The sequence below is a fragment of the Hippocampus guttulatus genome, chromosome 12 (assembly GCF_054856545.1).
Source record: "Hippocampus guttulatus isolate MCC_2025c chromosome 12, RoL_Hgut_1.0, whole genome shotgun sequence".
Taxonomy (NCBI): Eukaryota; Metazoa; Chordata; class Actinopteri; order Syngnathiformes; family Syngnathidae; genus Hippocampus; species Hippocampus guttulatus.
In genome coordinates, this window is record NC_141272.1 from 13,999,040 (window position 1) to 14,022,326 (window position 23,287).

The window sequence follows — 23,287 nt, forward strand, 5'->3', positions numbered from 1 at the left end:
GGGGTGTCAGCGAATGAGAGGTGCCGTTTTTCACCTTCGTGACGTCACGAACGTGCGGCGCAACCTATCTCGCTCTCTTTTTTCTGACGGGACCTGAACGCGAATGGACGTATTCTTCGACTGTTGTAAATAAGTGTTTCGGAAGAAAGAGAGAGTCATTCTACGCAGTGAGTGTGCTCAGAGGCTTGAACGTGTTATGCGCATTTCGTTTAAAATCACTTGTTGCTAAAATGTAGTCACCTTCCTTAGACCTCGAGCACTGTGCCTGGCTAACGTAGCCGTTAGCTTTCCGTACCGCCGGGATATCGCCGACCGTATAACGTCGTCTGAGTCTCGTTCGACATTCTTCTGGTGAGTGTACATGAATGTCAAAAATAACGTCTCATCGTACTTGGAATTAAGTACTTAATATTAATTACTGTAGTTATTTTATTGCCGGCGCTCGTGTGCTCTCGGCCCTATTAGGCCGGGTCTTTTGTGGAGTTCTAATTGAGGACAGCGCTGGGATTAGCGTGCCTTCAGTGGAGTGGATTCCATTACGGTGCCCTGACTTCTACCAAGTGCTGGAAAAGGGGGTACAGTGATGGTGGCGAGCCAACCAAAGAACATACAGTATATTACATTTGATAAACTTTATTTTATTTGTGTTGGTGATGTTTAGAAGAATTTATTTTGTACGACAGGAGTTGACAAGAACATTTTGTTTAGTTATTTCATTCAGATTGAAAGAAAAAAAAGAAACTCACACCGGTGTTGAGAAAGGTGATCACCAATTATTTTGCTTGAAGGAAAGGTCAACTAAGAGGCTGAGACTAAATTGGATTTATTTACCTTTTTGTCACTGTGTTTGTCGTGATAACAATTTTGTTGTCACGTGTTTATGTTTGATATAAAAGGTAATTGTTTTTACAACTGTTGTCTTGTTTCTTTGCCCATGCCACCCCCTCAATGGTGACATCATTGGCTCCAGTGAATCGAACCTAGTGTCCCCTTACTGGTCCAAGTAGAAACCCGTTGTCTGACCCAGAGTGTTTCATCATCTCTAGCAATTATAAAACAGACGTAGCCCGTGTTACACTGAGCTGTGCTGAAAACTAAAAGAACAGACACCCAACACACACAACTTAACTTATTTTCAGAATGAACGGAAAATGCACCACCGTCGACCGCTGCTATTGGCGCAGGAAGGGGAACGTGAAAAAAACGGCATATAACTGTCGCCCATGGACATGTGTTTCGGAAAAAAAAATTCAACCATTTAATATACAATGTGAACTGTGAATAAGGAGGGGTTGACTGGATAACCTTAATAGGTAAACTTAATTTGACCTCAAATTAAGTTTATTATAAACATGTCCAGTGGTTCTGTGTTTTGGCACAATTTACTGTTCTTTAACAAGGAGTTGAACTGCAAAAATACCCAAAAGGTGACTGACCAATGAAATAACAATGACCATACATATCCTACTTCAACAATGGCGCCGCGAGAGTGGCTGCCTTTACAGCAGCTCCTATTATTTTGTTCTTCTACTTTCTTCCTTTCATAACTTTGCTGCTGTAAATTGGGAATTTCTCCTTTGAGACAAATAAAGGTGTTCTTATTCTTATTCTTTATTCTTATTCAACTTGAGTTGTTTTTTTTAATTCACACGGACGAACTCTTAGAGAGTGACGGTGTCATCAGCGGGTTGATATTGAGAGACTGGAAGAGTGACAGAAAGCCAAAGAAGCGAACGTCCTCGAAAATATACATCAACCATCTGTTATCAGTTTCTTAAGTTCATCTGTCAAGGTTAGAGTGTATATTAGCGCCATCACGAAATTTCACTTTAGAGCTAAATGTGCATTTACAGAAAAGGGCTCTGTGTTTGGGGTGGGGGGGGGGGGGGGGGGGACAAGCCAGCCAACAAAACTTCAAACTTAGCAGAAATTTCTCTGATCAGCACCTGTCAATCATGCCTCGTTCCTGCCGCACTGAATGACTTGAAATCATCCCTGTTGCTAAGGAGGGTAGTTCGAATCAAAATCTGGCTTGAAGCAGGCTTTTTTGCAGTCTATGCCAAGCTGTAAAAGCATGACACGGCTACTATTTAGCACAGAAATGGACTTTAAGAACGACAATGCACAATCTGGTGGAGGACTGAAACCGTCGTCACATGCCCATCCTCAGCATGAAGCCAATGCACTTGCCAGTGGAGGCATAATAAACAGGAAGCGTTTCAAATCCTCCCGCAACAGAAGCTGCAAGTGATGCCATGCCAGTGCTCCATCATCACCTGCAGTGCAGCCACAAACTGAATGGTGCTGACGAGCGCCAGCGACTGTCCGGGAGGGAAGTTGAACTTGACCGTGTCCAGGAAGTGCGCGTTGTCCATCTGGATGTCCACAAACACGTAGAGCATCTTAATTCCGGCCGTGGCGTCGATGGGGACTGTGGAGACCAAGAGAAAAGAAACACGGGTAAATAATTCAAGCGGTTGTGTCAGGTGAGGCTGTGGCACATGCACTATTGATGGCGCCTCAAAGCATGAGAGCTTGGCACATGTTCATGAGTACATAGGCGCCCCTGCGATGTAGATGAACACCGCTCCGTGCCTTGTCAAGCCAATGCAAGGGGCTTTATTATGTAGCTATGGCAGAGATACACATGTGATTCAAATTGATGTCATTAATTTCACAAGCCATTTGGGAAGCAGTCGTGCCTTTGAGGAGCTACATTAATGCTCTTGGATGACTTGAATGCTGGACAAAGGAGGCTGGAGTCCAAGAAAACGGGAGGGGGAACATGATCATCATCAGCACCGATCATCGCAATTAGTCCTGCTTTTGCGCCACAATGAATTTGCACATGCGGAGCCAAGAGGCGTTTTGCTGTTACGACAGAGCCAACGGCCCATGATGTTGCATGTTGTATGAGTTGGTATTTAATGGCCCAGATTAGCGTAATGCAGGAGAGGGATGAGAACCAAGTGTGAGAAAGGGGAAAGAAGACACGAAAGGGTTGTTGAGATATGGATCGCGACGTGAGGACCGAAAGCAGCTGCTTTGGAAGCGAGGAAGGAGAAATTCTTACTAAAGAGGGTTGGAAAATTGTTTCGGGGATGGCGAGTCATGTCCACATGAAGGATGACAAGAGTTATAAAGCAACCGAGCGCCTTTGAAGGTTGTCAGTTACTTGACCACAGAGGTGATTTAGGACAGCCGATTGGAGCGGGAAAAGGGATGGAGTGGGAATTGGGATATCTTGCACGGGCATCGCAGGACTTTCATATATCATGAGGGGGAAGGGGAGGGGGATTGGAGAACTTGAGTCGCATCGACAATGGAGCTTGAGGCAGCTGTCAATTGTTTATGGGCACTCTCAAAAGGTAAAGGGCAAACAATCGATTTGCGCTGAAATGAGGATGGCAACCGGCTTCGAAGACGCTACAATTAGAGACGCGGTCAATGGGATGGTTAGAACTCACTGACCTCATGACTGCGGTTATTGGGCCTGTAAAATGTGCCCGTTAATGTTAATTACTTTCTGAGATTGACCAAACTCCTCACCCTCAACTGGCCTTTTTTTTTTTTTTTTTTTAAATACCGACCTCATCAGATAATTTTCAAGTTTAACTCAGTTAATTCTTTGGCCATTCACATCAACAGATGTTGCTTCTTAATCAGTGTTTGCCAGATTACTTGTAGTCTAGCAATTGCAAATTGTGGTGAGAGGATTATTGATGACTCGGATCTTGAAGCATCCATCTATCCATCCATTTTCTATAGCGCTTCTCTTCATCAGGCTGACCTTGGACTTTGGGTGAAAACGTGGACCAGCCCGCGGATTTGTGTTCTTGGAACAAGTGAAGTAAGACATGTACACTCGGGGTTGGGTTATGACTGCCACGTAAAAGGACGTGTGAATTTCTCCATTGTGAGACAAATAAAGGTTTTCTTCTTCGAAAAACGTCAACAGCAACACCAAGTGGCTCAGAATTCTGACAACTGACAAGGACAACAAAGATGAAAGTAAATCATCCAAACAACTGAAAGTGAGGGAGTCTTGCACGAGCGATGACTGACCAAAAGACAAGGAAAACAGCGGTAACGAGAGCACCCCAAGGTGAAGCGAAACTTTTTTTAAGCCAAACTTGATTGCACTGCGGAGGCCATTGAGAATATGAGGAAGGAGATACGTGAGACTGGAGGACATCAAGTGAGGAAACAATTCGGCAGAATGTGCAAAAAAACGACAACAATCTCGGACACTGTATTGCTTGACTTGCAAAATTACTGGCATTATCCATCCATCCGTTTTCCGATTCGCTTACGCTCACAAGGGTCCCGGGGCGTGCTGGAGCCTATCCCAGCCGTCTTTGGGCAGTAGGCGGGGGAAACCCTGAACCGGTTACCAGCCAATCGCATGGCACACATAAACAAACAACCATTTGCGCTCACATTCACATCTAGGGACAATTGAGAGGGGTCGATTCACCTATGGTGCATGTTTTTTGGAATGTGGGAAGAAACCAGAGTACCCGGAGAAAACCCACGCAGGCATGGGGAGAACATGCAAACTCCACAAAGGAAGGCAAGATCCGGAATCGAACCCTGCACCTCTGCACTGCGATGCCGACGCGCTAACCATTCGACCACGGGGTCGTCCATCCTAAGTAGCACAAAACTGAGTGTATGACCGGTCTCCAATCTTGAGGAATTGTGAGGAAGCGTTTCAATTAAAATGAATCACTGAGCTTTTTGGAACATTGGACTTTCAAAGATGAGTGTGGAAATTGCTCTAACGAGCATAGAGCAATGGAGCTTTTTTTGGCAGTTTACTTTTTTCTCTTTAGTCGAGAGTGGGTGGACTGATGCTCATTAGGTGGACCAATTTTCAGCATTAACAAGAGTCAGATATGGGCAGAGGTAGTGCCCGCACGGGTGGGAGGTGAAACGGAGTTTTAAATTCAGGTTTATGTTTTGTTGCTTCTATTCTTTCCACTGTTGTGTGTTTGTAATGCTACTCTACTCTATGTATCCGTTTTGCTCTGGTTTTCCTCCTTTATTCGATCTTCTTTTTAAATAACTCCCAAATGAACTCTTAATTTTGTTTCTTGAAACTGCGAGAAGTTCAAAAAGTTAAACAGGTTATGCAATCACCTTTGGAGGAGGTTACCCTAATTGTTTATGACCTTGAACCAAATAGAGAAATTCTTCATCGTCGTTCGTCACGCTAAATGAAACAGACAGCTTGCGGCAGTTGCACGTTGGACTCTGGTCTGGAGAGGTGAACAGGTGCTGAACAATCACACAACTGTTCATTGAAGAATTCGAATCCGAATGACAAATGGAGGGAGATAAAACCCTCAGGTTAAGGTGACTCACCAACATACAAGTCAACAATTTTGGAATTACCTCATATTTACCACCTGATTGTGACTTTCTTTTGACCTGACGCCATGTCATGGGTTATTATCCCGCCCCCCCCAAAAGAAAAAATGCTTGACTCAGCTGTGTGGCATTTCCACCATAAATGGTTTGTTGATGAAGAAATTTGTAAGCTCGGAAGGCAGCGGGCAATACACATTCTTAGAAGTCAACTCTGAGCCGACTTCTGCATGTATCAAGTGGGAGGTTTTCAAAGCCTTTTATGAGAAGACAGATAACTAATTTTAAGTCAAAGAAACATGGCGAGAAGAGATGACAATTGAAAATAAACATAAATAAATGTTCTTCAGTTTTTTTATGATGAGGGGAAGAATCACAAAACGGAAACAATCCGTAACTGTAAGAGCAGAGAACTAAACATTTTCTGCGCCAAGTGCCACTGCCAGTCTATTAACTCATTCAGTACCGGCCAATTATGGGCCAAGTCTGAAAAGACGTAGAAAACCGTCTTTGGGAGTGAACGAGTTAAGACTACATTCTAGTTCAAGAGATACTTCACTAATTTGGCCATTTTCAGCAGTAAAACAAGAATATTTTGACTAAAATGAATGATAACTTCATTTAACACATTTGATGTCATTTTCAGTTGACCGCAAGAGGCAAAAATGCGTTTTTGAAGGTGTTCATTGGACATGAAAGATGAAGGCTGATATTCGTGTAGACTCTCTGGTGTAAGATTCTTTCTGTGTGCTGTTTGTTCATTTTGGGTGTTATTTATTTTTGGGTCTTTAGTAGGATAAAAATAATTCAGCATTGAAATGTTCAGTGTTGGTTAAAAAAATAATCTGTACAGGGCAACTAGAAACAAATAATTGTGTTGTTTCTCTAGAAACCTTCAAAACATTTTAATGCCCAACCTTCCCGAAAATAGTTTTTTGTGATTCCAAAGAATTAACATTTTTGCATTGTTTTCCCTTGAATGTATCTTGCTAAATTTGGTATTAGTTTTCGTTTGACGAGGGCAAGTTCATTGGATTTACACTAGCTTCTCTTTGTATTATTCTATATTGAGCATTGATGAAAAAGGATGTGTCGTACGGATACAACGAATTCCATTTTGAGTATTTTTTTTTTCCAATGAATCTGAGTCTATAGCTGGAGGAGCTCCACGATGACAAACCACAAACGGTGACAGCAACAGACAAAAAAGAAGAAACACCAGCGAGAACATGAAAGTGGAAGACTGTTCCGAATTCCATTTTGAGTATTTTTTATTTTTTTAATGAATCTGAGTCTATAGCTGGAGGAGCTCCACGATGACAAACCACAAACAGTGACAGCAACAGACAAAAAAGAAGAAACACCAGCGAGAACATGAAAGTGGAAGACTGTTCCTCTATGAGGTGCATCGGCTCCTTTGATCTCTCACAGGTGTCTGACACGAGACGCGTGTGACGTCCTCATGGTTGCGTGGTGGAAAAGGTCAAGGCAAAATAAAAACACGAATCGTCACATGGATACGCACTGGCTTTCGTCAAGGTGGACGGAAAGGCCAAGCGGACATCCAAATCAAAGAACAAACGACCTCGCCGGAAGCAGATGGAGCATTTTTGGAATGGCACAGCCTGAGCCCAGAACTAAATCACCATCGAAAGTGATACCATTGCAATTACAGACAATGCACAATGTTGATGGACTCCTTTTCCAAAAGACTGAGTGACTTGAGTCAATCCATGTACAATGCCACTAGATATCTTTTCAACAGAACGGTAAAGGTTTCAGGTTTGAGAAATAGGTTTTATTTGGTGCAGTGTCTTTATAAGGGTGTATTCACTTTCTATACCAAGTGAAGCAATCAATATCAAATGCCCAACCACTGAATTATTTGCTGTGGATGCTCTCCCATCTTAAATGTAAACATATACCTGCATCAGTAAGGCATCATCTCACGAATGGAGTGCATTAAAATTCCGCAGACTATTTCTGGTATTTGGAAAAGGCAGCAATGTAGCAGAACGATCGATTTGGGCTTCCTAACTTGTCCGGTAAAAGACGGCGAGCCGGGCGGAGGGTGAAGGTCCGAGAGAAGGCGGAGGACACCTCTAATGTATGTTTCTCATTGATCCGCTGGGTCAATGCCATGTCTTGGCTCCAAAAGGTCCGATGTGCCTGCCGTACTGGAGCAGCAGATATCCTCGGACCAATGTTATGTTCCTGTCGATCGATAAGTCTTTCGGTCAGCACCAAGCCTTCTTGTGGCTCGTGCCATTTGATTGACAGTGATGGACGTTGTAAGATTTTGATGAATTCTGTGAATTTGATTGCTGATTAATGTGTGTTGGGAAGCAATAGCAGCAAAAAGGAATGTTGGCTTTTGTTTTGTATTTCTCACCCTGTCGCAAGGTAGCTGTGGATGTTGAACAGAATGGGTGACATTTATCCAAGGTTCGGTTAATTATTTTTGACCTGCATATTGCATTGAGGATTGTAGTTTGGGGCTAAAGCTGGTTGCCAATATGGACATTTTGTGATTGAGATGTGCAAAATTGGCTATTGGTCACCTACAATTTTACAATACAATGGATTTTTATCAAACGCTTTCACAACAGCTGCAGCTTTAACAAAGCAATTTCCAGAACATAAAATAACAAAATAAAGTAACAACACACAAGACATGGACAGTCATGCAATCACGACCCTATTCCAGCATATGCCTTGTTGTTTGAAGCAGTTCTAGATGAAAGAGGAGAGAATTAAAGTGTCCTTTCACCAATGGATCATAGAAGTCAATTTTAAAATGTGCACACGTCTGCTACAAGCTCAATTTGAAAGTAAACAAGAAGCTCTAGCATCTCCAACCACCGACTCTCAGGTCCAAATACGCATTTGCACTCCACGCCAACGCCCCTCTCTCCTCATCATCGGCTCCACAAGCCATCCATCCAGCCGCACCAATGCAGACTATCCGACAGTGCCGACATCTCCGCTCAACAAAACGGGGCTGTGAAAAATGCTGCCCATTACGAATGCAAAATCACAAGCGCCCTGGGACTGTCAAGTGGCAACAGTCAAGAAGCGCCAACAAACACCATATGAAGAAACAAAAGGGAAAATTGACAAAAGAGCAGATAAGAGCTCTCGCAGGCGGCTGCCAACTACGGCACCATCTTGAGAAGTTAATGACAAGTGTAAAGAAGTTGCTGAAATGTATGCTGGTTTTAGTGCGTATTCTTTGATAATGTCTACTAAGGTGACGGAAAAGCTGGTTTGCAGAGTGGGATCAATGTTTTATTTTGAGAAGGGGGTGAGTGGGTGGGGGCAGGGGGGTTCTTGTGCCTTGTCTTAGTTCTCGGGGTATGCAAATCCTCATGAGCAGGTAGAGTGGTACAGATGATCCTCTCAGCATTCCTAACTGCCTGCAGCAGTCTGCTGTGATCCATAAACGCAGGGCTGATTCAATGACTTGCAGAGAACTGTCTCAACAGCTTAGGCCGTACTTTCTCAGCAGTTCCAGAACATACATCCCCTGCTGGATCTTTTTGAGGGCGGAGTTGACTTTCACCTCCCACTTCAGATCCTGAGAGACAGGACTGCCGAAATTGTCTCTTTCATGCAGCATTCTTTTTCTTGCAAGATACAGTTGCTTCTTTTGTCTAATTGTTTGGCCTTTTCGCCTTTCCTGAAGAAGCACTCCAAAGATGGCTGTTTTGTCCTCAACTTCATCAAGTGACTGAGACAACCTGTTGGACTCGCGTGGAGAGGCACAGAAAGTTTCACCTGATTTCCAAAGACACATGGACCCTTGCCAGTCGCTGCCCGGTAGTTGGAGACCGTTAAACGGTAGCACAATTCGCACGAGGAGAGAAGCATTCCACAAAACAGGAGCTCAGAACTTTCAGAAAGAGAGTCCCATCACATTTAGTCAAACATAAACACAGACAAGACAAAAGACTCACCAAGACAACTGTGGCCATAGTGCACCATGAAGTCGGCTCCCAAGGCTCGGGCGGTAAAGTCGTCCAGGCAGCAAGCCCCGTACGTTACATCTCCCATCACGATGGTATCCGCTTCCGTGAACCTGCCGCAAACGCACACGTGAACATTAATTAGTCCAGCCCTGCAGAACGTACGCACCCCCACTTTTGCCTGCCAACTGCAAATTGATTCTCGCGGCATGTGATAAGGAGGGAGTTTAATAAGATCAATTGCCGTTCACTTATGATGCGACATCAATGACCGACTTGCAGCATATCGGGAGCATTTTTCGAGCAGGCGTTGGCATGTGTGAGACACCGTGTCTACTGGTTAGAATCCACAAGTCCACTACATCAAGAGAGGCTCTTAGGTCATATTGCAATTTTATTAAGATCCTGTTCATCCATTGGAGTTCCAATCAATAAAGTGCTTCCTCAAATTAAGGTTCAACTTGGATGTACTGGATAAAAGAACTGGAACTAAAACTGAGGCACTGTTGAGTCAGTAAAATGTTTTGAAGGTTGACCATTAGCTACTTGTTACATTATATTTAATACGATTAGTCTGTGAGGACAAATTACAGCCATGTATAACTAATAGATGTTTCATTTGGAGTAACTAACAATCAATTGATTTATTGCCATTTTTCTGCATATTGATTGATTCACTTATTGGAAGCTAGTTATACAATGAAAAGGTCAAGTGTTCAAATGTTCATGGTTTTGCAGTGTTTGATTTCATTTTATGCTTACTGTTAAGAATATTAAAAAAAAAAGTGTGACATCAGGGTTCGACATTAACGGCGGCCCAATGGCCCAGTGATATTGTCGGGTCACCCCAAGTTCAGCGATGCTGGCCCGACTGGCCCAGCATTTATGCACTGAATGCTCGTGTGCATTTTGGCTAACTGAGTCTTTACGCTTCATTAGTTCATCCACAAGTAGGCTTACGAAACCAGTTTTACACTTCGTTAAGTATTGTTGCCAATGAGGGCCAATGCTACTTCTGGCATCAGCACCACAACTCGGCTCATGATGGCCCGACAGGGCCAGTCAAGTTCAATGTTTTATGATGGCACCAATTCATTTTTTTCCTTGTTTCTTTTATTTCCTTCCTATACTCATGATATATATTTTTTACCTATCCCACCTAATTGTGTCTCACCTGGGATGATCCACTGCACTGTTCACAGCACTATGGCAAGAAAACAGACACACCGTCTTTAAGCACGACAGAGTAAGCTCAGCTCTGTGGAAGAAACGGATGACTCGTACTCTCCTCCTGCCATTTTACAACACAGTTAAATCCCGGCACTAAAGAAACAAGACACATGGCGTGTACACGTAAGCAATTTAGTTTGTAATGGATTCTAAACAAATATATTGATGGCATGAACCAACAAAACATGTAGCAGGAGAGAGAATACTAAACACCATCGCATTCACCAGGACAATAAACTAGTCAGAAAGGATGCTTTACTGTTTGTGCAAATCACGTGTCTGATCTTTGGCGACACGGAACCATTATACAACTACCTAGGGACTTACAGAAGATTTGTTGAGCACAAATAATCCATCCCGCTACAGATAAACAACAACATATTTCCATTGCTCTTTATAGGCAAATTAAATGCTAAGACAAACCGTAAAGGTTAAGTAAAATGAATTAAAGTCTGAGAGGAAGCGGCAGGGGAGCGGAAGCAAGCCTGAGGCCTTGTGAGGGGAGGTAGATGAGGGGGTGGCTGTAAATGGAGGTACCGCTAGTTGTCAGGCGTTTCTGGCTTTATTCTGACAGATTTAGGTAAGACAGAAAGGTAGACGAGGGATGGGACAAGGTGCCGAAGGGAACGAAGGCAAAGCGATAAACAGACGGGGCTGCACAGCGAAGCGAACACTCTACAGATACCGACGGGGTGTTGATAATCAGCCTCCTGCTGGCCAATCTTTCACAACGACATCCGTTTGGTGTGTTTATCCCCGGTTCTGCTACTCACAAGGGGCTTCAGTCAAAGCTTCTATTTAGCGTACCCTCTCTCGCTCTCTCTGATGTAATCTGGTTTACAGCCTCCCGGGGCTCCTGCTCATCATCCCAGAGTTTCCGCTGCCTATTTTCAGCGTCCCTTCTCCCCCCTAATGGCTGCTCTCAAGTCAAAGGCGGGAGCAGCTGAGCCCTGCAACAAACACACGGCGCGACTCATCTGGAGAATAAATATTTGCCTTCAAAACCGGAATCGCTTACCCTCTCTATCGTCAAGGTTTTGTCTCCGTTGTGTGCATCAAGCCTACCGCGGGGGATAATTACACTTGCCAAACATTCTCATTCGCGGCTAACTATTGTTCTGACATCTGACTTATGGCATGAGCAAGCGCCACAATAAATGTGCTCAAATAGCGGCCGGCCATTTAACAGACACCCAGTTATTTGACGAGTGTGTCATGCGCTGAAGAAAAATACGCCTCCGCCAAACACATGCGGAAGAAAAAAATGGCGAGTATGTACTCTCGCCTGCAAAAGTACTGGAAGGGCAAGGTCGATTCCTTTGTTTTTTTCCTGGATGCAGAAGGAATTTGGGTTCAGAAGACCAGCTTTTATTTCATGGTAATTACATGCAGAGTGTTAAACACCTCAGCATAGAGCACCGTTTGTTTGAAGCCACCCACTTAACAAGTGAGCAAAACTATTGCAAAGGACATCATTTAATGAACTTAAAATAAAAATAACATTTAATATTTGGTGGCATAACCATTACCTGAGTCTCCTCTTCAGTAGGTGTAATGCATGCTCTATTGCAGAGGTGGCCAACCCGAGGCTCTTTCACTGGTTGAATGCTGCTCCCGGGTTTTTACATGACCAGCGTTGAAAATGTGTGTCTGTGTGTTTCGGTTTCATTCATGTGAGGGGCCGTTCCAGCTGTTGCTCATCGTGGCATGCGTGCGTGCAAATGTGAGCGAGTGCATGGTTGGCGCCCGCGTGCACTGCGTGCGAGCCTGTGTATATGCTTGCACGTGCGCGATCGTGTCGATCGCGGGAGGTTGGTCGCTTCAATTGTCGATCTTCGGTCAAAAAAGTTTGCCCTATCTGGCAAGCTGACCCAAGTAGTAACCGCTGCAGCTGGTATGCAGACAGTGCCTGCTTCGAGTGGCAACAACGGAATACAAGCCAGATTTGAAGAGCATTGTTCAAGAGAAGGAATGCCAGATGTCCCTGCACTAAGGCGCTAAGCAACATGCATAGTAAAAGAAAAACGTTATATTTTTGGTTTTGGACTTGGTTGAACTGAGAGTTTGTGTGTGTGTGAGACAGTACACACAATATTCATTGTTGAAAATGACTGGCCTGTGGTCTTGGTACTGGAGGAGTCAATTTCTGTCATGATCATGTTGGTGTGTGGCATTTACAATAAATCTGGCTGAGCAGAGGTCTGTGTGTGTGTGTGTGTGTGTGTGTGTGTGTGTGTGTGTGTGTGTGTGAGAGGAAGAGATGGGGTGATGTTTGTGTGTGCCCATGTGTATGATGTGGCTCTTTGCAGCAACACAGTCAAAAAAATGGGCTCTTGTTCTCTGACTGGTTGGCCACCCCTGCTCCATTGGGTTAAGATCCGATGATTGACGTGGCTAGTCTAAGACCTTCCACTTTTCTCCCCCGTTGATGAAGTCTTGTGTGAAGTGTTGGCTGTGCGTTTTGGGTCACTGTCCTGTTACATGAAGACATTTCTGCCAATTAGTTTGGTTTTCTGAAAACTGCCAGACAAAACGGTTTTCTCGACTTCAGAATTCATTCTGCTGCTGCCATCATTAGTTACTTGACAGTAGGACATGATGACACTACCGACAATAGGCTATTGGTAAAATGTAGCAACACTGTCTCTTCATTCAACTACCGATGACACAGCACGAGCAATAGAGGGTTCACTATCTTGCTCAAGGACACGTCGATCCAATTTCAGAAGGTCAGGATTGTCCCCCACGACCTTCAGATTGGGAGCCGACAACGCTACCACCTCAGCAACGCAGCCCGCCAGTCACAATACTCATTTTTGATTTTTCAAGTCGCATTGAATACGAATGGTAAGATACCAGCAAACAACAAATATTACTCTCTCTATTCCATTATCGAGCGGTAGCTGATGCAGTTGGCATTCTCGCCATTTGTGGAAATACAGTTTGCCCTCGATTAATAAAGCAAATGCAATGATAATCCACTGCAGCACAAGCAGAACAACACACGATGCGATGGGGAAAGTATCTAATCAGCCATCAATTTGCCTGATATCCCATTCTCACTTTACCTCAGTTGGCGCCGCCTATCTCGACATTAGCATAGCCGGTATACTCCACTGTCATGATAATAAACGCTATGAATTCGATTATGGGGCCGATACGAGACACGCAATGCCACACGGACATGGCAGGGTAATTAGGGAGCTGCGCCTGGTCCCGCATCCCAATGGGACGGAGGCGAGGAGATGGAGCAAAAGACTGCGAGGGACGAACTGGAAAGAGCATCGGTGTTAATCAAATCCCCCTTATAATACGTCTCACACAGGAAACACTGCATGATAGTCTTTAAATGTATAAGGAACAAATTAGATGAAAACGTCATCATCGTTTCCTGATCTCTGATGTCAGAAACCTTCCGAGTTTATTGTATGGTTTTACTCATTTGCGAGCCAACCGAAATGTAATTTAGATCTAATTAAGATGTCAGAGGAAAGCTTGAGAACTGCTTAACAGCTCCTCCTAATTAAGTCGTCAGCGCAAGTCTCGATACGAATGAGAAACTACAAGAGCGATTCGAATCTTTGTAAGAAACTCATTTGCCACAAAAACACACGTCTCAAACAAGACGAGTGTATTTCATGGAAACATATGCGCTCCCACGCACAAAGGGTTTAGTGCGAGCAGATTGTACCGTCCTCGGTTCGAGCAACAGTTCAAGAAATTAAGAGGGTTGGCAAAAATAGCCTCTGGCATTATTATTTTAGCATGGCGGGAGATGTACTGGAAGCAGGGTAAAGATTTTGGATTGGCATTGGGTTGCACTCCATGGAGATGTCACAGCAGGTGAAGAGAAAACAAAACACCTGGGTCCGTCCTGGGGGAGCCCAAAGTACTCTCACCAATAACATCTAACACCTGGCAATACAACAACAGATGCAAATGCCTTCCTTTGAAATCCCATTAAGACGTGTATGCAGAGCGTCAGCATTATGAACGCTCATTCGCACACATCCGATCTGGGCGTTATCAAAAGCCAAATATTTCCTCTGGGAGGGCGGGGGAAGAGAGCCCTAAGGGGAGGACTGACATCATCAGAGTTTTTTTGAGTAACAGTTGTCTTCACGGTCGACTTTAATTGAATCTCACTGGAAACATGATGCCTAAAATGGACATTTGCGTTGATAGGAGTGATTCAGCCGCGCAATGCTTTATTTATCACATGCGGCAATGACGTGACGTCATATTTAGTAGACGTTAGCAGGTGACATGGGAGTGGATTTTTACTCCTGTCCCATCACACTCCCACAGAAAAAAAAGCCCTGTCCCGTCAAAGAATACAGTAAAGTAAAAAAAAAAAAAAAAAAAAAAAAGATAAATGAAACAAATTCTGTTCCATCCTGCTCCTGGTGAAGACAACTCCCACTCCTGTCCTGTTCCCATTCAGAGTGACTCTTACTCCTGTACTGCTCCTCTTTTGGAGGTCAGTTACATGAAAAATGGCTGCGCATCTGTCCACGTTTTTTCCCCCCCTACTTGACAATCCTGCTCCCGTGAACTTTTTATCCTTTACCATCCTAATCCTGTGATGAACCCTTTCAGGGACAGCGGTGACGAGAGTGGACAGCTTATGTTATCAGGTTACAGGGTGCATGAAGGGGTTAAAGGTTAAGTTGACCTTTGAATTAAGGCTTATATATAGATCCCATCACAACAACCTCATGTTTTGGCAGCAACAAAATATTTGCTCAGCGCATTAACAAATGAGAGTCAAAGGCACTTTTGTTATCTTAGCAAGTTCTCCCAGTGGCTGTGCGACTTTCCTCCAGGAGCTCCCTTGAACTCCAAACAAATGCAAATTGCAGGACGGTAAATGTTGGAAAATTGGAAATCCATCAGCCTTTCACACACTGCATGCTGGGATGGACTCCTGCATAAGTTATCCACATGCTCCAATCCATCGCTATAATGTGTCGCATCGACAAATCAACCAATTATGCTCCAAATAGCTTTGCACTCTTGTCAGCGGTTCTCAAAGTGGAGTACAAGTACCACTAGAACAGATTCTACTTGTTGTGTCAATTATCCAAATGGTGTATTAACACTTGAAAGATTACGGCTCAAAAGTGATAATGACCTAAGTTGAACGTAGGGCTGGGCAATGATGGGGAAAAAAAAAACATCACGATTATTTATAATCGTTGATCTCAAATTAATATTGCATGTATTTTTTTTCACCTACCAAAACTCTACTCCGACTCAAAACAACCATCAACCTTCTACACCTTTTCATTTCTGCACATTGAACATTTTATACTTGAACATTCCATTTTTCGGGGTCAAGACCAAAATGACCGAAACATCAAATATTGTCCAATTTGAGCCTCTTGCATTTTCATTCGATCGCATCCACATCTCTGATGTATTGCATTGTTGCACATATTTTATCTGTGAATAAGCATTTTCATAACATTTTATTACACTTATTTTAGCTTATTTTGTAGTTCTGTTTTCATTTTCAATAGTTTTGGGACTTCCTGGAAAAATGGATTGTTATGACGAAAAACAATCCTTGAATCCTTGAAAACTCAACATTTAATGTCATCATATATATTGACAAAACAACATAAGTAAAAAAATAATAATGTACTAAAATAATTGCTTTTTTTTTTTTTTTTTTTAAACAACACCGCTTTCTGCTGTGTGCACAGTGACTTCTGGCAGTGTGGTACCATACATGCATGTGGCATGCATGGAGTAGACATTTCACATTAACCCTTTCAGGGACAGCGGTTATTACAGTGGACAATGCATCATGTTATTAGGTTACAGGGTGCATGAAAGGGTTAAGATAAGAGGAGACGTTGCAATTGATCTTAATCAATAGAATTCATTTTTCACAGATTAGGAAGAATCTATGCCTTTTAGTATTGGCTTTCTGTATGCGTTCCTATGGTGTTGATATGTAAATATTCATTATTTGGAGGAACAGCACCCGCGGAAAGTCCATGCTCATTTTCCAGTAGCATGTCAATGGGATTTTACATTGACTTTAGCATTAGCGTTGGTGATTGTTCTTTAATGAAGCATGCATGGCTTGTAATCAAATATACAATGTGGGTCATTCTTTTTGTAATTTTACAGTCAAGTCTAACTGGGATGTCAAAGTGGTCCAATTTTGAGTTCAGGCTAGCATGCTGCATCGCGTCAAAAACTATGCCCTTGCCATTATGCATCTGTCAAGTGTTGACAGAGGATAAATAGTGTCACTTCATTTTACTTTGATGGAACTGTTTGACTTTGCATACACCGTTTTATGATTAGACACTTCGCACCTGGAGACATTTAACTCACTTATTTCCTATGCATGGAAAAATTTGCGAGAGGTTCCCCTGTATTTTGTTGTATTAGCATAATCAGGCAAGAAGGACTCGTTTCGAACAGTAACCATGTGCTTGTTGCAACCATCTCAGTGGTCAGTAAAGGGAGGGTTTCTGTCCCCGTTGGGCTGCCGGTGACTTTTTTTTTTTAATGAGAAGACAAAAAAAAAGGGGGTGGGGGGGGAGTCGGCAAAAGCAGAGATGGAAGGCTGCTCGCCTCGGAAGCAACGAGACAAGCAGGCCAGTGAGGTGCGAAGAGGTGCAGCAGCAGCACTGCTCTTGCCACAGTTGTCAATGGTACTTTGCCAGCTGACAGCTCAAATAAGCATGTGCACTGCATTTGCATAGTCACGGGCAAACCACCCCCCCTTGGCTCATTTTTTAGTCCATTACATTCCAGGCATCAGTAACCATCAGTCGATGTGATGATCCTGATTGGGCTTTTGGCACCGGCCTATAGCAGAAAAGAATGGGCAGCACGGTCGAGGTAGAGTCATTTCCCTTTTGTAAAAGGTAGTTTGTATGTATGGGAGAGCAGGCTGGGAGAAAACATGTCCATGTCATCATAACGAATGTCCTCAACTAACTTGAATTGATGTTCTGTCTGACGTCCAACTGAACAAATAAAACAGTAGAGTGAATATTTGAGGGAATACAACATAGTGGAACTTGAGTGGGAGAGAGAGAGAGAGAGAGAGAGAGAGAGAGAGAGAGAGAGAGAGAGAGAGAGAGAGAGAGAGACTTTGGAGATTCACTCAAATTCTTGACGGCGTTCAAAACATCAAGTCACAATCAAGTTTTATTTACTTTCTGTGGCCTCTGCTCATGTGTGCGGCCAAACTTAGAGAAGTAACTGGTATGAACATGGACAAACACGGACTAGAGGTAGTTTTAACCTGCTTGACGCTTGTTTGATAAATGCAAAGTCATCTGCGCACTTTGCAAAGTCAATTTGAAAACCATATTTATTGTATGTCTTTGGTGCTATCATTTCCAAATAAAATACCCCACTCAAGTTTCCTACAACACTGCTGGATGATGGCGCTCATCTGCACAACGAAACATTTCAGCAAAACGTTTTGAGAATTCTTTCAGATGAAGGATTACGGAAACATGCCGGTAAAGCGGAGTCACTTTGGATCGTTTGGTTCAACGTTTGTATTTTACAGGAAAAGAATTGTCTTCAAGAATCAAAGACAGCAATTAGAACAGGCGGTAAAATCAATGTGCACTTTTAGTTGATGCATTGATCCAAGATTTGCCGCTTGTAAATATCTGTGAGAGGCTTTGTTTAAAAATAAATAAATAAATAAATAAGAACCCAGGAGAAAACTGCGATGAATCACAATTCATTATGAGAAATTGTCCAGTTAATTGTTTTAAAATTGGTGGTCGCTGAGCACAAAACATTTCAATTTTAAGTGTTATTTAAACTTGAGTTTTGGTGGTGCGATTAATACATTTGGAAATGAATGAATGAATAACAGTGTTCATTCACCATGATTGCAATGTCAAAATAATTAATTATGATCATGATTGTTTCCATTCTCGTTCAGCCCTACTGTACAGGAAAACATTTTGTCCATACAGCTTTACTTGATATCAACGTATTCTTCTGGGCATGACTGACACATTTATGAAGGGGGCTAATCCACGCGGCGCATGACACGGCCGTAAAAAAAGCTCACTTTCACCTCATCCATCTGCTTGACACGACGCTCAATAACTAAAACAAATAACGACGTGACTTCCTTTGAAATTCGCCAACACATTTCCACGGCCATCGGAATGGCGCTGTTAAGACCGACATCTCAGCCCATTTTGCCGTTATCGTGCTGTCGTGCCGCACTGTGATACTATCGCTATCGAGGGATATTGGGGGGGAGGTGATATTGGGCGTTTGAGTTTGATTTCCGCACTTGGTGCACAAGGGAGCCGTCATTCGGGAGAGAACAGATGCTGATGGAGCTTAAACAGTCACAGCAAAAAAAAAAAAGGGGATATTTTGGTGAGGATGACAATGATGGATTTGTTAAACTAGCAAAGCTGCTATTTACACTCTGCTTCCTGCGAGCGACACATGGAAAATTAGCGTTCAAGCGCTTCCCCTTGTCAAGCGATACATTCACTTTGATTTTATCGTCGCCCCGAGAGTCACGGCGTCCGTCTTGCAGGGTATTTAGATATGTAAAATGTGAAACATGTCTCACAGGAGTCACTGATCATCTGCCAGGAATGTTGCATGTGCAGAGAGGGACGCAACGCGAGGCAGCGAGTGCCAAATAATGCTTAGACAGATATTTTTTTGGTAATACCATGTGATAATCCTTTCACTCTCCAAAATACAAGATAATTTCTGATCGTTTTGGTGAGTGTACGCTAACTGCCGTGACATTTGTACAACAGGCTTTTAACAACATCCATCCATCCATTTTCTGATCCGCTTTATCTTCACAAAGGTCGCGGGGGGTGCTGGAGCCTATCACAGCTGTCTTCGTGCAGTACGCGGGGGACACCCTGAACGGGTTGCCAACCAATCGCAGGGCACACACAGACAAACAACCATTCGCGCTCACACTCACACCTAGGGACAATTAAGAGTGTTCAATCAGTCTGCCATGCATGTTTTTGGAATGTGGGAGGAAACCGGAGTACCCGGAGAAAACCCACACAGGCCCGGGGAGAACACGCAAACTCTAAACAGGGAGGCCGGAGCCGGAATTGAACCAGATACCTCTGCACTGTGGAGTCGATGCGCTAAGCACTGGACCACCATGGAGCACAAATTGTGCAGCAAAAGATGCTGAAAGGGTGCTGAACAAAACCAGGGAGCGAAAAAGCAAGCGTTATTAGAACTTTGCCAGCACAGCTTGGTACTGTGAAAGCTCAGGGAAGAACCCGGGAAAGATAAGACCAGATGAAATCATCTGGAAAAGGAACCAAAAGGGAAGGAAAAGGTAAAAAACATTCGTGATGTCATGCCATGAAAAGAACCCACGCTGGTTTGAACCATGACCTCATTTCACCGTCGTAATAGCCCTGCGAGGGGAAGACCTAACTCTAAAGTGGCCCGCGTTTGACACCCCTTGTTGTAAAACAAGGATCTTTTGAGGTTTGCTGAACTGATGACTTGTATCGTGAATAACTCGAGTGATGATTGGTCAACAGTTCCCAGATACATGAACACAAGAAACTTGTTTCTGATTTGTTTTGTTTTTCATACTCGAACATATTAAGGAAATTTCAATACTGTGCATTCCAATGGGTTAAAATTGATTTGATATCCAAATGAATTGAGTTGCAGAACGGATTACTTTGAACGCACCACTGGATTTGGAATTCATCACGATCAATCCTAAAACTACTGTTGGCCACTCAATGGCAACAATTGAGAAGACGCACTGTGTGAACACGTGAAAATAATGTCCTTGCATCTCTGCGTTGATGCTCTGACAATGTTATTTTTCGAGCGGGCTGCTTCACTGCCATTTAAGCCACGCTCCTCGAGACATGAAGGATGACATGGAGCGCTAATGATTATGAAAGCTCTTTCTGGTTGCAATTGATGAGGCCACATCCATCTAATTCCTCTTTTGCTCATCCCCAAGGCCGATACCCATCATCTGTCACTCGACTAGTTTAAATCATTTCGGCCTCTGCCGCTTGGTTTTTTGGGGGGGGTTCTCTTCTTATGCTGCTTGTCACAATTTCCCTGGGCTGCCGTCCATCATTTCATCTCTCGTTGAATGTGTCTTGATGAAGTTGTCCTTTATTTACGGCCTAATGGTATGCTCCGCCAGGCTCTCTCCCTTTTTCACTCAATAGCAAGCGTACAGTGTGAAACAATCAATTGCGGCTCTCGGTTTTCCTGAACAATAAAAATAGCGAGTTGTGTTTTTTGTGTCCTCCCCAAACTTGCCAGAAGAATTGCAGTGACAGGATGTTTTCAAAGCATATGCTGAATTCCGCTCCATTTTACAGCCCGTGAAAATGGTTTCTCATCTATCCACAATCACGAGGACGTGTGGGACAGCGCTACATAAGCAGAAGCGATCAAGGCCACGACGAGCGGTGGGTGGTGTAGGAAAGGGAGAGAGAGCGCTGTGTAACCTTCAGCACTGAGCACTACTTATCGAGAAGAGAGGAAAATGTGTTTATACGATTGCCTCATAAATGAGGATTCAATCTTCTAACCCAGATGTCATCTTCACGAGTGGAATAAGCAACCGAACTGCTGCCGACACCTGCGTGCGCTCATTACTATTGCCACTTTTCATTTGGAAGCCAAGGGGAACACGATGAGAAGAAACAAACACAATCATCACGCTTTGCTATATGTCTTTGTCCATGTTAAACAGGAAGTATGATTTCTCCCCCTCCACGCGTATCTCTGTATGGAATGAATCTACTTTTATAGCATGACAGCTCAGGTAATTTCCATGTGTGAGCTGTCAAGAAGGTAGTGTATTCTAGCGCGTCAGAAACAATTGGATTTTCAAGTCTGTTCGGACATCATGTCCTCCCAGATGAGATGTGATTTGAACTGAGCGAGATCTTGAGCGTTTTTGTACATGAGTCTCTGTGGGATAGAGGTGTCGCTCTTTCACTTTACACCCTGCTGTCCTGTTACCACACTATAACATCGATTTCACCTTATTTTTAAAAAAAAATGCTGTCATTTTTGGGAGGTAGGCATGGTGAGTTAGGGCAAATGAAAACGCAATTTTCGGGGTGATGTTTAACAAAGCATCAAGTTTTTAAAAAGTCATGGATGTGGCAATTAGAAAATCCATCCATCCATTTTCTGATCCGCTTTATCCTCACAACGGTCACGGGGCGTGCTAGATCCCCTTCCCAGCTGTCTTCAGGCAGTAGGCAGGGGACACCCTGAACTTGTTGACAGCCAATCACAGGGCACACACAGACGAACAACCATCCACGCTCCCACTCACACCTCGGGGACAATTTAGAGTGTTCCATTAACCTGCCGCACATATTTTTGGAAATGTGGGAGGAAACCGGAGCACCCGGAGAAAACCCACGCTGGCACGGGGAGAACATGCAAACTCCACACAGCAAGGCCGGAGCCGGAATCGAACTCTGCACAGTGGGGCTGACGCGCTAACCAGTCGACCAAAGGGCCGCCCCAGTAAGAAAATGTCACTCGAAAATACTTGAGGGTGAAACTACGTGACCAGACAGCAAATAGGTCCCGAAGGAATAGAATTTAAACACCTTGAAAGTAATTCTCTCTTGGGTTTGGGAAAATTGAGGCAAATGTACAGCAATCTTTTGTCATTTCTCCTGATTAGGGTCATGGACCCTATTCGAGACAATTTGAGCAGCTGACAGGAACAACCTGGGGGTTGGGCTGACTGTGAGTCAGTCACAGCATGGAATATATCAAAGTATTTTTAGGGATGGACATTTGAGCAAATTTCTTTGGTCAGTGAAACAGAAACATGGGTGATCGAATTATCAACTGTCATTTAGATCTCACTTTTAATGGTGATTGAATCAATCTCTCTCATATTGGTTTTCAAGCCACAATGAGGGTGGCAACACCGCCTCCTCTGGTTGGACCCTGGTAGTGCACTCCATTTTCCTTCAATTACTTTGAGTTGATTCATTAACAATCAATTCATTACAATCGACAGACTTGTTCTTAGTTACAGTTGACACTTTTTTCCCTGATATTTATTAGCTCTGTCATCGTACCAAAACATCTTTTTTTTTCTGTCAATGACTTTTGGAATTGGGCAGATTTGCAGTAACAACTAGGAATGTAACAAAACCTGACTTAAATCGGAAAATTGTTTTTGATTTAAAAGATGCAAGTTTAACAAATTGAACTGAAACAATCCAATTCAAAATACATGTATTGAATTTTATTGGAGAGAGATATCTGAGAAGGAAATGGCATATTTATAGCCCTGACAAGTTCATTCAAATGTATGCAAAACGATGGCAAAAAAACTCCCTCTGAAACCGAGCCATAGCGTTTTGAATCAAATCGTAATTCCACCGAGTCAAACCAAATCAAATTGTCACTTTCAGACCGAACCGTCCTTGAATCATTTCACACATAACGAAATCCGGTTGAATCACCCGTGGTAACAACACACCAGGGGTGAGTCTGAAAATTGTCGGCAGACATACCCTGATTGGGAGCGTTCGGAATCCAGTCTTCTTTGTGGGAAAACTGCAACTCAACCATGGCAACAAGTGAGCGAGTGACATTTTTGATACCTTTCAACATCACCCCCCCACCATACCCAAATTCTTAAAATTATGGACAACAATGCTGATTGTGTATACCTGCCACCCTGACACTTGGCCATTTTT

At 43.4% G+C, this 23,287-nt stretch overlaps 1 protein-coding gene and 1 long non-coding RNA gene across 2 annotated transcripts in view; one reads left to right on the forward strand and one right to left on the reverse strand.

The window, feature by feature from the left end:
• Positions 1-23,287, reverse strand: part of dph1 (diphthamide biosynthesis 1) — a 67,721-nt gene that overhangs the window by 22,758 nt on the left and 21,676 nt on the right. The window contains exons 4-5 of the mRNA XM_086125896.1: positions 9,327-9,448; positions 2,277-2,431 (exon numbers count right to left, since the gene is read on the reverse strand). Coding sequence (XP_085982022.1) covers positions 2,277-2,431; positions 9,327-9,448 — 277 coding nt within the window. The remainder of the gene's footprint in view (positions 1-2,276; positions 2,432-9,326; positions 9,449-23,287) is intronic.
• On the forward strand, positions 88-722 carry LOC147197502 (uncharacterized). Its single transcript, XR_015102523.1, has 3 exons — positions 88-167; positions 250-351; positions 466-722. It is a non-coding gene; the product is annotated as an uncharacterized LOC147197502 (long non-coding RNA).